Consider the following 14,792-nt stretch of genomic DNA (forward strand, 5'->3'; position numbering starts at 1 on the left):
AACACGGAGCTACCAGCCCTCCCCGTTCAACTCTCATTCCCGGGGCCAACAAGGTTCCAAGCGATGAGAGGCTGGCTCCCCACCCCCAGGCTGCCTGGGAGAATGAAAGACGGAAGTCCGTGTGGGGACAGAGACGCACTCACCCTTCTTTTGAGGGCTATTTGGATCCTGCCTTGGTTGGTAATGAGCCGCAGCGGGGTGCTAACTGGGTCCTGGTCACCATTGTCTGTAGCGTCGGCCTCAATTCTAAGGGTCTGCCAAGTTATCTCCTTGAACGTTAAGACCTGGAAGGAGAGAGAGCAAAATCCATTAATTCTGGGGGTGAACGTAACCAAAAGGCAGGAAGCTCTAGGGTCCTTGACTGGCGAGGTGCAGACTCGCTCCATTCCTGGAGGGAATCCTAACGATGGAAAGCAGTGGATCAGAGATGCGTAACTGAGGGAAGGATGTGGCAGAAAGGATTCCGAGGTTCCCAGCAATGGAGATCATTTGAGTAAACCCCCAACGCAAAAACATCCTTTAAGAGTTAGTCCTACTCTGAATCTACCCATTGTCTCCTCGCCCAGGGCTGGGGCTGTCACCTCTCCTCGGCGGGGGTCCGTGATGCGGGTGAGGCGAAGGTCACTCTGCTGCCAGTTGGGGTTGACACTGTAGCCCTGGAGCTGCCACAGTTCGAAAGAAGCATGGAAGGCCTTGGAGTGAATCTTGATGGTGATAGAATTGACGATGATGAACATCCCCTCCACCACCTTCTCCGCAAAGCCATATTCACTACAACAAATAAGGCAGGCCGATGATCAAAATCTGTGAGACTTCATGCAACCATTTTTCATTTTAACTTTTCCACAGGGGGCGTGCTCTTGCCAGAGAGGGACAGAGAGACAGGAAAAGGCAAGTGGAGAAAGCGCTCCCCAGGGGGCATGCTCACACTGCGATCCTTCGTTTCCATTTTTCTTTGCTTTTGTTTTTCTGAGAGAGATTTTTTGCTATAGGGTATGTATATTGCCAGAGAAACAGAGACAGACAGACAGATAGAAAGTGAGATATCACCCCCCAAGGGGGTTAATTTTCATGCTGCGATGCCTTTTCCTCCATTCTCCTCTCAGGATTTTGGACATGTACATGCACATGCCTGGAGTGAGTTTCAAGCCACCAGGTCTGGGACTTAACCATGGTTCATGCCATGGGAGTCCAGCACCTTCACGCCTACACCATCTGCTGGCTCTTCTCCAAGTTTCCATCCTGCAGGGATGCTGGGCATGCAGGCACATGAACCCAGCATGTTTTTCAAGGGACTGGGGCCAGGATTTGAACTATGTGGTCAGCCACATGGGATGTGGCTTCCTTAACCACGGGCTGCAGGCCAGCCCTTTACGCATGCTCTTCACATTGGAAGACACAAGGCTTTCGGGGACTTTTTCATTTTCCTCTTCCTGTTTCTCTCTTATGTTTTTAAAATTTCTAATTTTGTTTATGATGATGGGCACTCTTTTTTAATGGATTTTTTTACAGGGAAGGCGAAGAATAGAATAAAAGGACCAGCAGGTGGCACAGAGATTAAGGTGGCTGGATCCCACAAGACCAACTATGTGGTTCAAGTCCTGGACGAGGCGGCCTGAAAAGCACGTCGGATGCATGCGCCTGCTCGCCCAAACTCCTGAGAGACTGCGGCACTGCTATTCCCCCTGAAAGGCGATCTCTCAGTTTCTCTCTTTATCTGTCTCTCTCCAATGAGCACATGCACCCAAAATAGGGTGAAAACAAACAAACAGAACAGAATAAAAGAGTTTACCTGGAAACAATACCTGTCTTACTAGAAAAAATAAATTGATAAATCTTTGTATAGCCCACAAACTACCTGAATAGTATTTAAATATTATCTGTTAGGGGAGGTACAATTACAGAAAAGAGATACTAGGTTTCTAGGAAATCTTCACAGGTAGAGCATACTATGCAAACGTACTGCAAAGATGAAAACAGTAGAGCTAAGTGAGTAAGACATTTAATACTCTAGAATCTGATCAAAGGACCAGCAGGTGGTAAGGTGGTTAAGATGCTGGACTCCTACATGGCTAACTGCAGTTCGAGTCCCTGACCTGGCAGCTCGAGAATCACAGCAGGTGCGTGAGTACATGCCCGAAATCCTAAGAGGATAATGGGAGAAAAGGGAGAGCAGCGTGGCCGGTCCCCCAGGGGAGTCATTTCTCACTTTCCCTCTCTCTGTCTCTCTCTGGCGAGCACATACGCCCTATGCCAAAAATAAAAAAAAAAAAAAAAAAAAAAAGTGAAAAAGAAAAACACGCCACATGCATGTTTGCGTGCCCAAAACCCAAGGAGAGAATGGAGGAGAAAGAATTATGGCATGACCATCACCCTAGGGGGTGATTTCTCCTTTTCTTCTCTATTTCTCTCTCTGACAAGCATATGGCCCCTATGACAAAAGAGAACAAAATCTACTCAAGAACAGTCCCACATCTTTCCTGCCAGGTGTTTCCCAGAGTGTACTCACGATTCCACAGTGAGAAACCGGAACTGGCAAAGGGAGAAGAACAAAGGATAGCTTAAAGTCAAGTCCCTCGGGGCCAGCGGGTGGCATGGTGGTTGGGGCACTGGATTCCCACGTGGCTGACTATGGTTCGAGTCACAAGCCTGGCAGCTTGCTTTCTCACTCCACCCTGTTTCTCTCTGGTGAGCACATGTGCTCTATAGCAAATTTTTAAAAATAATAATAAGGACCAGCAGATGGCATGGTGTTTAAAGATGCTGGACTCCCACATGGCTGATCACAGTTTGAGTCCCGGACCTGGCAGCTTGTTTTCTCGCTTTCTCTGTGTCTTTCTCTGGTCAAATTTAAATAATAATAATAAAGTTGCATAACATAATTCTTTTTAAAAAATAATAACAATAAATCAAATCAACAATTCTATTTTTTTTAATTCTTTTTTTTTTGGGGGGGGAGAGGTTTTTGCTATAGGGTGCGTGTACTCGCCAGAAAGACAGAGACAGACAGAGAGAAAGAAAGCGAGAAATCACACCCCAGGGGGGATGGCCACGCCGCAATCCCTTCTCCTCCATTCTCCTCCCGGGATCTTGGGCACGCACCCACACGTGCCCGGCATGAGTCTAAGCCACCAGGTCCAGGACTCGAATCGCGGTCGACTACATGAGAGTTCAACGACACAGCCATTACGCTAACTGCTGGTCCCAACAATTCTTAAAAAAATAATAAAGTCAAGTCCCTCCGGATGTGGAAACCAGAGACATTCTTTTTTATTTATTTTTCTTTATTCATAATAGAGATGTGCACTGGAGAAAGAGAAAGCCAGAAAGAGAGATGAGCACCCTCCGCAGCGGCCGGCCCGACCCCAGGACCCCCTTGCCCATCAGCCCATCAGATCCTGGGCCCTCGCACATGTACCCAGTGCTTCAGGCTGACTGGACTTAAGATTGGAACTGTGGGCACTGAGTAGGATCCAGCCTCTCATGAGTAGGGCTATACCACTGTACACAGAGCCAGCCCAAACACAAACAATTCTGACATACAAGTAAAATCACTTCTTATTAGAGATAAAAAGAAAGCCTGGAAATTCAAACTGAAAAAAAAAATCTATATATATTTACAACTTACTTCACAAAGATTAATATTATTAATGTATGAAGAATATCAATAAACAGAAGGAACAACCCCATGGCCTAGTGGTTAAGGGAGGCAGAACTCACACAGCCAACTACGGGAGCGTGAAAGACGCTGGGTGCGTGTGTGTCTGTGTACGTGTGCCCCAAATCCTGAAAGGATGGAGAAATGGACAAGAGACTGCATACGACCACGTCCCACTGGGAGAAGTGTGTGAAAGACACTGGGTGCGTGTGTGTCTGTGTACGTGTGCCCCAAATCCTGAAAGGATGGAGAAATGGACAAGAGACTGCATACGACCACGTCCCACTGGGAGAAGTGCTTTCTCTCTCTCCTTCTCTCTGTCTCTCTATCTCTCTCTGGCAAGTACACATGACCTCTGGCTATGAAAAAAAAAGGGTAACAAAGAAAAGAACAAGAGTTCAATAAAAATGGGATAAAGTACAGGCAGTTCACAGAAACATAAATGCAAATAGACATTAAACAAAACAGATGGTCAACCTGACTCATAAATCAAAACCACACTGAGAATTTACTGTTTATTTTTAATTATATAAAAAATGTGTGATAGAGAGTATATGCTCTGTACATGAGAGAGAGAGAGAGAGAGAGAGAGAGAGAGGGAGGGAGGACAGAAAGAGAGTTTTGAAAAGGTAGGGAAGGAGAGAGAAGCGACCCGCAACAGGGTCTGCTCGTGCCACGGTCCTGTCTACCAGGCTCCAGCTCCTCAGGTCTTAGGTGCACACGTTCTCAGTGTGCTCAGGTCAGCCAGGCTGGGGAGCGGAGCCAGTCAGCCACGTCACTTCCGGCACTTCGGTTCAGTACACCACAGCTATACCGCAGAGGCAGGCCAAGAGAATCACTTGACTATGACAAGTGACAGTGCAGTGGGGAAAAGATGCCACTCCAATAAATGGCACATAGTTGGCTTTCAGATAAGCATAAAAAAAAAATTGACTAGGGACCAGCAGTTAGCGTAATGGCTATGTCGCTGGACTTCCTTGTAGTCGACTGCGGTTCACGTCCCGGACCCAGTGGCTTAAACTCACGCTGGGCGTGTGTGCGTGCGTGCCCAAGATCCCAAGAGGAGAATGGAGGAGAAGGGATTGCAGCGTGGCCATCCTCTCTGGGAGGTGTTTTCTTGCTTTCTGTCTGTCTCTCTCTGTCTTTTTGGCGAGCACACGCGCCCTACAGCAACGCGCCCTACAGCAAAAACCTGTCGAATATATATATATATCGCCAATCACCTACTCCTACATACCTTTGAACACTCTGAATTAACTCGAAGAATTTAGGAAGGAACATCTAAATTACCAGATGACTTAGAAACCATCACAGAGGCACAAGAAATATGAGCAACCAAGAAAATATCTCTCCCCCAAAGGAAAACATCAATTCCTCATCATCCAAAGACAACGCAATGGAACTTGTGGAAATATCAGATAAACAATTCCGAATATTTATAGTGACAAAACTAAATGAGATGCAAGAGGAGACAACTCCAGGAGATGAAGTCCTTTCATGATTTGAAAGAAATACACAACATAAAAAAGAATCAAACAGAATTGTTAGAGATGAAGACTGTGATATAGGAAATTAAAATCTCCCTCAAAAGTATTAAAAGCAGCTTAGATCACACAGAAGATTGACTCTCAAATGTAGAAGACAAAACCTCTGACCTAGAAAAATATCATCAAAAAGACGGAGAAAACCACCAAGTAAAATGAAGATAATATACGAGAAATACTAGATACTATTAGGTGCCCACACATCCGGATAAATTGGTATCCTAGAAGGTGAAAAAAATATTAAGGGTACTGATAATCTATTCCATGAAGTCCTAGAAGAAAACTTTCCAAACCTAAAGAGCTATTCAAATATCCAGACCCAAGAAATACAAAGGACTTCAAATAGAATTAACCCAAGAAGATCTTCTCCAACACACACCATAGCTGGACTGGCCAAAACCACAAAGACAAGATACTAAAATTGCCAAGAGAGAAAGGTCAAGTTACTTACAAAGGTTATCCCATCAAGTTAACATCGGACCTCTCATCAGAAACAAAGAATGGGAAAATATAGTCAAACTGTTCAATGAAAAACAATTTCAACCAGGATTATTATACCTGGCAAGATTATCCTTCAAGTGGGAAGGATAAAAAAATTCTCAGATAAATAAAACCTGAATTTACCAACTCCAGACCAGCTCTTCAAGAACTCCTGGGACCAGCAGTTAGCGTAATGGCTATGTCACTGGACTCCCACATAGTCGACCACGGTTTGAGTCCCGGACCCGGTGGCTTAAAACTCACGCCGGACGCGTGTGCGTGCATGCCCAAGATCCCGAGAGGAGAATGGAGGAGAAGGGACTGCAGCGTGGCCATCCCCCCTGGGGGGTTATTTCTCACTTTCTATCTCTCTGTCTCTGTCTGGCTGGCAAGCGCACGCGCCCTATAGCAAAAACCTCTCTGAAAAAAAAAAAAAAAAAAAGAACTCCTGAAGGGAGTGCTATACCAGGAAAACTAAAATTAGACAGACTGAGATAAGAGAACACTTAATGACAGGAACAAGTCTGGAAATATCGACAGTAACGTTGAATGTTAATGGATTAAATTCTCCAATAAAGAGACACAGACTGGCTGAATAGATTTTAAAAAAAAATCCTCTATCTGTTGCCTACAAGAAATGCACTTTATGGATAAAGACATACATAGACTAAAAGTGAAGGGCTAGAAAATGGTATTCCATGCAAACGGAAATCAAAAAAGGGCTGGAGTCGCGATATTTGATTTCACACAAAATAGGCTTTAAGACAAAAACTGTAAGAAGAGACAAAGAAGGGCATTATATAGTAGTAAGAGGGCTAAATTCAAGAAGACATAATGCTTATAAATATCTATGCACCCAATTCAGGAGCATCCAAACACATGAAAGAAAGACTGCTAGAGCTAAAAGGAGAGATGGGTTGCAACACTACAATAGTTGGGGATCTCAACACTCCAATATCTCCTTTAGATAGATCTTCTGGACAAAAAATAAGCAGAGATGGGACCAGCAGTTAGCATAATGGCTATGTCGGTGGACTCCCATGTAGTCGACCATGGTTCAAGTCCCGGACCAGGTGGCTTAAACTCATGCCGGGCACATGGGCATGCGTGCCCAAGATCTCGAGAGGAGAATGGAAGAGAAGGTATTGCAGTGTGGCCATCCCCCCTGGGTGGGGTGATTTCTCGCTTTCTGTCTCTCTGTCTCTCTCTGTCTTTCTGGCTCGCGCACGTGCCTTATAGCAAAAAAACCTCTCCAAAAAAAATAATAAGCAGAGAGATATAGGACCTAAGCAATATTATAACTCAAATGAGCCTGACAGACATCTATAGAACTTTCCACCCTAAGACCACAAAATATACATTTTTCTCACCCCCGCATGGAACCTTTTCAAAGATTGACCATACCGATAGGACACAAATCAAGCCTTTACGGATTCAAAGGCATAGAAACTATATCCAGCATCTTCTCTGACTGTGATGGGATTAAACTTGATATTAATTTCAGGAAAAATCCTCAGAAATACACACACACATGGAAACTAAACAACCTATTTATGAATGACTTCTCAACAACTGAAGAAACTAAGTCTGAAATCAAAAGATTTATGGAAACAAATGACAATGAGTACATGAGTTTTCATAATCTACGGGACCCTGCAAAAGCAGTCATGAAAAGAAAATCCATAGCAATTAGTGCTCCTAAGAAAAAGATAGAAAAGTGGTAAATAGACAAATATGGAATAAAACAGGCAATATTACAATAGACACAATAGAAATACAAAACATCATTAGAGAATACTATGAGCCAATAAACAAGAGAACGTGGAGGACGGGTCAGCAGGTGGCATGGTGGCTAGGGGCACTGGACTCCCACATGGTCGACCATAGTTCAGGTCCCAGACCTGGCGACTTGCTTTCTCACTTTCCTTCTCTCTGTCTCACTCTGTTCTTCTCTGATCAAAGTTAAATAAAATAATTCTTTAAAAAAAAGAGAGAGAGAACATGCAGGAGATGGACAAATTCCTGAATGCATATAATCACCAAGATTGAATCAGGAGGACATAGAAAGCCTGAATAGACCCATAACAAGCTGTGAAACTGAATCAGTAATAACCTCCCAACAAAGAAAAGCCCAGGTCCTGATGGCTTCACTTCTGAATTCTACAAAACTTTTGAGGAAGAGTTAACCCCTATCCTACTAAAATTATTTCTAAAGATTCAAAAGGAAGGAAACCTTCCAAATTCATTTTATGAAGCCTCCATCATATCATCTTTAATCCTCTCCTGCAGGATGTCCCTTCACCCTGTTGATTGTTTGCTTTGCAGAATCATTTTAGTTTGCTAGAATATCAATGATCTCTTTCTGTTTTTGTTGCCTGTGAGTTTCAGGCAGGTCTTCTTCAAGAAATCTATTCTCAGACAAATTCCTGAGGCATTTTCCATATTTTTCTTCTGTAGTTTCATTCTGTGTCTTACATTTAAGATTGCAATCTGTTCTTTCTCATGAATATCCACTACCTCCAGCACTATTTATTGAAGTAATGTTCTTCTCCAGTGTATGTTCTTTGCATCATTGTGGAAAATCAGAGGCTGACAGGTAGCATGGTGATTGAGAGCTGGGCTTCCACATGGTAGAGTGTGGTTTGAGTCCCAGATCTGGCATCCTGCTTTGTCACTTTCTCTCTCTCTCTCTCTCTCTCTGTCTCTGTCTCCATCTGGTAAACTTAAAATAATAATAATAAATAAAGTTAAATAAAATAATTTTTTATAAAAGAAATCAGATAAGTGTAAGAAGTGATTATTTCTATTTTTCTTTTTTTGATAAATTGAGCTATTTTTCTGTTTCTGTTGTTTTGTTCTTGCCAGTCCATGTTATTTTTGTTCATATAGATTTTATAGTATACTTAAAGGCTCGTAGTGTAAATCCTCCAGCTTTTCTTTATTTGTTGTGTTTCTTTGTCTATTTAGCATTGCCTTGGACATTCAGTGTCTTTTGTGGATTTTTAAAAATGTTATAATTGTTTCCTCTACAACTAAAAAGCGAGGCACACAAAGACAAATATTATAGGTGTTACTTATATGTGGAAGCTAGAATGTATCTAGTAATAATAGTGGGTTATACGGCCATCAGGTTGCATGATAGTTAAAGTACTGGAATCTCACGAAGCTGAAAGGAGTTCCAGTCCCAGACATGGCAGCTTGAAAATGATGCCACCAATATGCAGCATTGGCCATCCTCCCTGAAAGGTGCCTTCTCACTTTCCCTCTTGGTGTCTTTCTTTCTCTCTCTGGAAAACTTAGATGCCACATCCTAAAAACCTGGGGGGCTCAAGCTGGGAAGTTCTTCTAATGTCCATGGATCTCCTCCTTGCTCCAATTTGAAGATCGCTGCAGGTTTGGTAATGCAGTGTCCCCAAAACATCAGGCTGCTATAGGTCTCCAGCATCACATCCTTGTACAGAATCTTCCGAGCATCTTCCAGGTTCTGCCATTCCTCCCAGGTAAAGTCCAGAGCAACATCCTCAAATGATATGAACCCCGAAAATGACTTCACTTCCTTAACCCTGGATAAATACAGCAGTTTCTAAAGTTACAGCTTTACAAAGATGACCACTTTTTCAAAATTCATCAAAATGAAGGGCTATCTCTGTCACTGATACAACTATTCCATCAAAATTCCAGTATGCTTTCTTTTCAAGGAAAAAGAGACCAGAAGTTCTAAAATTTATCCATCTCAGTCAAACTCTCTATCCCTTCTAAAAATTGGTCCAAACCTCTGAGCAGCATCCAGTGCTTCAGGAGAAGGTAGGATTATCCAAATTTTGTCCACTCTCCATGGACAGCGTGTCCGGCAGAGCACGGTCAGCACAGCGGCAGGTTCTCCCCAGCGACCACGTGGAAGGCCCTGATGGCTTCACTTTTGAATTCCACAAAACTTTTAAAGAGTTAACCCCCATTCTACTCTAATTATTTCTAAAGGTCAAAAGGAAGGAAACCTCCCAAATTCATTTTTGGAAGCCTCCATCATCCCCAAAACAGATAAAGACATGACAAAAAAAGGAAAACTACACACCAGTATCTCTGATGACTATAGATGCAAAAGAGTCTCAACAATATACTTGCAAATCATATCCAACAGCATATGAAAAAGATTATTCATCACGACCAGGTAGCCTTTATTCCAGGGATGCAAGGGTGGTTCAACACACACAAGACCATAAACATAATACACCATATTAACAGAAAGAAAGATAAAAGCCATATGATCATTTCAATCGATGCAGAGAAAGCATTAGACAAAATAAAACACCGCTTTGTGATTAAGACTCTTAGCAAAATTCGCATAGAAGGGTCATTTCTCAACACAATAAAAGCTATGTATGAAAAGCCTATAGATAACATTATACTGAATAAAAACTGAAAGCTTTTCTACAAAAAACTGATAAAAGACAAGGCTTCCCACTTTCTCCTTCCCTTTTTAATATAGTGCTGGAAGTCCTAGCCAATGCAATCAAAAAAGAGAATAATATAAAAGGCATTCAAATAGAGAAAGAAGAGTTGAAAATATCTTTATTTGCAGATGACATGATGACATACATAGAAGACCCAAAGGTATCAATGAAAAAAACTTGTCAAAGTACTAAATGAATATAGTAAAGTGGCAGGATACAAAATCAACACCCAAAAATCTATAGCATTTCTATATATGAACAACAAGCTGACCGAGGTAGAACTGAAGAAAGGAATCCCTTTTACCATAGTCACAAAATGTATAAGATACCTAGGGATAAGTCAAAGACCCTTCCAAGGAAAACTATAAAAATCTTTAAAAAGATGTTGGGACCAGTGGTTGGTGTAATGGCTATGTCGCTGAACTCCCATGTAGTTGACCACGGGTCAAGTCCTGGACCCAGTGGCTTAAACTCAGGCCAGGCGCAAGTGCGTGTGTGTCCAAGATCCCAAGAGGAGAATGGAGGAGAAGGGATTACGGTGTGGCCATCCCTCCTGGAGTGTGATTTCTTGCTTTCTGTCTCTCTGTCTCTGTCTTTCTGGCGAGTGCATGCTCCCTATGGCAAATCTCTCAAAAAAAAAAAAAAAAAAAAAGGAATCTCTTAAAAGATGTTGAAAACTATACAAAATAAGAAAGGCCATCCCATCTTCCAGGGATGAAAGAATTTAATATAATCAAAAGGGCAATTCTACCCAAGTTAATCTAAATATTTAACACAATTCCAATCAAATTACCAGAGCCACTCCACACATATCCAGAAAAACCAATCAGAATTTGTTTGGAATCATAAAAGATCCTATATTGCCAAAGCAATCCTAAACAAGAAGAGTGGAGCAGGCAGAATCTCACTCTTTGACCCCAAAATATACTATAAAGCTGTGATAACCAAAACAGCATGGTACTGGCACAAAAACAGACTGGTGGGGCCAATGGAATAGAAACCCCAGAAATAAACCCCAAAACATACAGCCAACTGATTTTTGACAAAGAATTCCAGTCAATCTTGTGGGAAAAGAAAAAAACTCTTTAGCAAATGGTGCTGGAAGATGAAACTGGATCTCCATCTTTCACCATTAACAAAAATCAACTCAAAATGGATCAAACATTTGAACCTAGGACCTCATACTATAAAACTACAAAACTACTGGTGGAAAACACTGGGGAAACTCTGGGAGACATTGGTTAGACAAAGGCTTCTTAAATAAGACCCCCAAAGCACAGGCAATAATCCCCAAAATAGACAAGTGAGATTCCACCAGATTAAGACGTTTCTGCACAGCTAAGGACACAGTAAATACTGTGAATGAACAACCCTCAGAATGGGAAAATATTTTTGTAAACTATGCCTCAGATAAGGAACTGATAACCAGAATACACAGGGAACTCAAGCAGCTTACCTCCCCCATACTGAAAAAAAGATTAATCCAATTAAAAGGTGGGAAATGAGCTGAACAACAACAACAAAAAACCTCTCTGAAGAAGACATACGAACAGCAACAAAAAAAAACCTCTCTGAAGAAGACATACGAACAGCCAACACATATAAGGAAATGCTCAACATCCCTCATCATAAGGGAGATGCATATTAAAACCACAATGAGGTACCACCTAACCCTTGTCCAAATGGCAAAGATTTTTTTAAAAATGATGTGTTGACAGGGTTGTGGTGAAGGGGCTCTCCTACACTGTTGGTAAGAATGTAACTTGGTTCAGTCACTGTGGAAAACAATATGGAGGTTCCTCAAAGATCTCAAATAGAACTACCATATTATCCAGTAATTCCACTCCTGGGTATCGTCCCAAAGGACAGGAGAATGCTCAGTTGGAAAAGTGCTTGCACATCCATGATTACTGTGGCATTATTCATGACTGCTAAGACATAGAACCAACCCAAATGTCCACAAACAGATGAATGGATTGAAAAAGTATGGCACATATACTCTATGGAATACTACTCAGTCATAAAAAACAACGAGGCCCTGGCATTTGATAAAAAGTGGCCAAATGAGGAAGACGTATTCCTGAATGAAGCGAGCCAGGCCATGAAAGAGAGACACTGTATGCCTCCATTTAATATATACTGACTATCTGTACTCTATGGTAGAGATTGAAAGGTTGGAATACATAAAAGCATTGAAAATAGTTATGGACACTGGAGATAGTATGGAAGGAGGGTGGTAGAGGGGAAGAGAGTAGGGAAGGAAATCGGGAAAAAATAGTGAGGAAACAAGACATTTGTGGGACACAGAAATGGTTTATTACCTGTTGATGATAATGTGTATAGCACCCTCAACTGGTCTGGTCTGAGGTGTATTTCGTGTTGGGTAAATTCTCTTTACATGCCCAATGATGTTTAGCAATTGAATGTTTTTAAAAATAAGATTTTTTTTAAAATGGAATTTTAAAAAGGAAAATATTAACCTCTACCTCACATCAAACAAATAAACAGATAACAGTTTCAAGAAGGATCAGAGGGACCATCATAGTCATTAGTGTAATGACTATGTCGCTGGACTCCCATGTAGTTGACCGCGGTTCAAGTCCCAGACCCGGTGGCTTAAACTCACACCGGGCACGTGTGCATGTGTGCCCAAGATCCCGAGAGGAGAATGGAGGAGAAGGGATTGCAATGTGTCCACCCTCCCTAGGGGGTGATTTCTCGCTTTCTATCTCTCTGTCTTTCTGGCAAGTGCACATGCCCTATAGGAAAAACCTCTCAAAAAAAAAAAAGAAGAAGAAGGATTAGATCTAAACGTTAAAAGTCAAACAGAAAAGTTTTTAGAAAAATATGTAGGAGAATGTTTTCATGCCTAAGGGTGGGAAAAGATTACTTAAGACACAGAAAGTGCTTAAGTAGATCACATTAGAATTAGTAAATTCTGTTCAAAATAATAAAAAAATATAATATTAAGATTGACAGAAGAGGGGGCAACTCTGTGGCCTGGTGGTTAAGGAAGTCAGATCCCACATGGCTGACCATGTGGCTCAAGTCCCAAATCCTGGGCTTGAGAAACACGCCAGGCACATGAGCATGTATGACCAAAATCCCGAAAAGAGGGAAGAGATGGAGGAGAGGGATTGTTGCATGATCATTCTCCATGAGGACTGCTTTTTCCTCTCCCTCTGTTGCTCTGTCTGTCTTTATGTGGCAAGCGTGCAAGACCTCTCATGCAAAAAATAGTAATAATAAAAATAAAACAGAAAGGAAGGGGTTAGACAACGGTGCAGTGGTCAAGTATGACGCTCTGTGAGGCTGACCCACACGGGAAAGGTCTAGGTTCAGGAGACCGCCTTGAGTATGTGTGAGCTGGCTGAGGCTGGGGGTTGGCATAGCATCAGGACCCTGGTGCGGGTGCTGTGTTGCTGTCTCCATTTCTGTACCTCTCTTGCACACGGAAGAAAGAAAGAAAGAAAGAAACTTTTAAAAGGAGAGAGAGAAGAACACAGAGTAGAAGATATCTAAATATATGTATCTAACCAAGAACTAATTTCCACACTATATAAAGAACTTCTAGGGCTAGCAGTGGTGTGGTGTTTAAGTATATCCCACATGTCCAACTGTGTGGTTTGAGTCCTGAACCCAATGCCTTAAGAAACACACCAGATGTGTGGGCATGCATGGCCAAAATTCCAAGAAGAGAATGGAGGAGAAGGGACTGCAGCATGGCCATCCCCATCTGAGGGGTGATTTCTTACTTTCTCTCCTTCTCTCTCCCTCTTTCTCTCTCTCTTTCTCTCTCTCTTTCTCTCTCTCTCTCTCTCTCCAGCAAGCACATATACCCCCATTACAAAATTTAAAAAAAAAAAAAAAAAACTTCTACAAATTAATAAGAAAGACAACTCGAAAGGTAAACGTAGGGGCCAGCAGGTGGTGTACTGGTTAAAGCACTGGACTGCCACATGGCCAACTGCAGTTCAAGTCCCAGGTACAGTGGCTTGAAACATGCTGGGCATGTGTGCATGTGCTCTCAAAATCCAGGAGGAGAATAAAGGAGAAGGGACTGTTCGCCATCCCCAACCCCCTAAGGGCGATTTCTTGCTTTCTGTCTCTTTGTCTCTGTTTCTATGGAAACATGCTCTATGGCAAAAACTTAAAAAAGAGAAGATCCCTCATGGCTCCTGTGAAATAGTCAATTCAGGGTACAAGAGAAATGAAGATTTTCTACTGATAATTCAGCCTCCAGCAAATAAGCTAGTGTGGAAGGAGAGGCCAGACCTTCAGGAGAAGATCCCTCATGGATCCTGTGAAATAGTCAATTCAGGGTACAAGAAAAATGAAGATGTTCTACTGATACGATAATTCAGCCTCCAGCAAACAAGCTAGTGTGTGATCACAACAGAACGAGCGATTCCAGATCATCTCTTTCTGCTTGCTCCTGAATGTTCACACTAAACTTCAAGAATTAGGAAGAGAGGGACCAGTAGTTAGCGTAATGGCTATGTCGCTGGACTCCCACATAGTCGACTGCGGTTCGAGTCCCGGACCCGGTGGCTTAAACTCACGCTGGGCGCGTTTGCATGCGTGCCCAAGATCCCGAGAGGAGAATGGAGGAGAAGGGATTGTGGCATGGCCATCCACCCTGGGGGGTGATTTCTCGCT

General features: G+C 42.4%; 1 protein-coding gene across 1 annotated transcript in view; it reads right to left on the reverse strand.

Annotated features, from left to right (window-relative positions):
- Positions 1-14,792, reverse strand: part of BLTP3A (bridge-like lipid transfer protein family member 3A) — a 120,718-nt gene that overhangs the window by 51,386 nt on the left and 54,540 nt on the right. The window contains exons 5-6 of the mRNA XM_014586172.1: positions 582-771; positions 144-284 (exon numbers count right to left, since the gene is read on the reverse strand). Of these exons, the coding sequence (XP_014441658.1) occupies positions 144-284; positions 582-771 (331 nt within the window). The remainder of the gene's footprint in view (positions 1-143; positions 285-581; positions 772-14,792) is intronic.

This window comes from Tupaia chinensis, unplaced genomic scaffold, assembly GCF_000334495.1.
Source record: "Tupaia chinensis unplaced genomic scaffold, TupChi_1.0 Scaffold000116_1, whole genome shotgun sequence".
Lineage (NCBI taxonomy): Eukaryota > Metazoa > Chordata > Mammalia > Scandentia > Tupaiidae > Tupaia > Tupaia belangeri.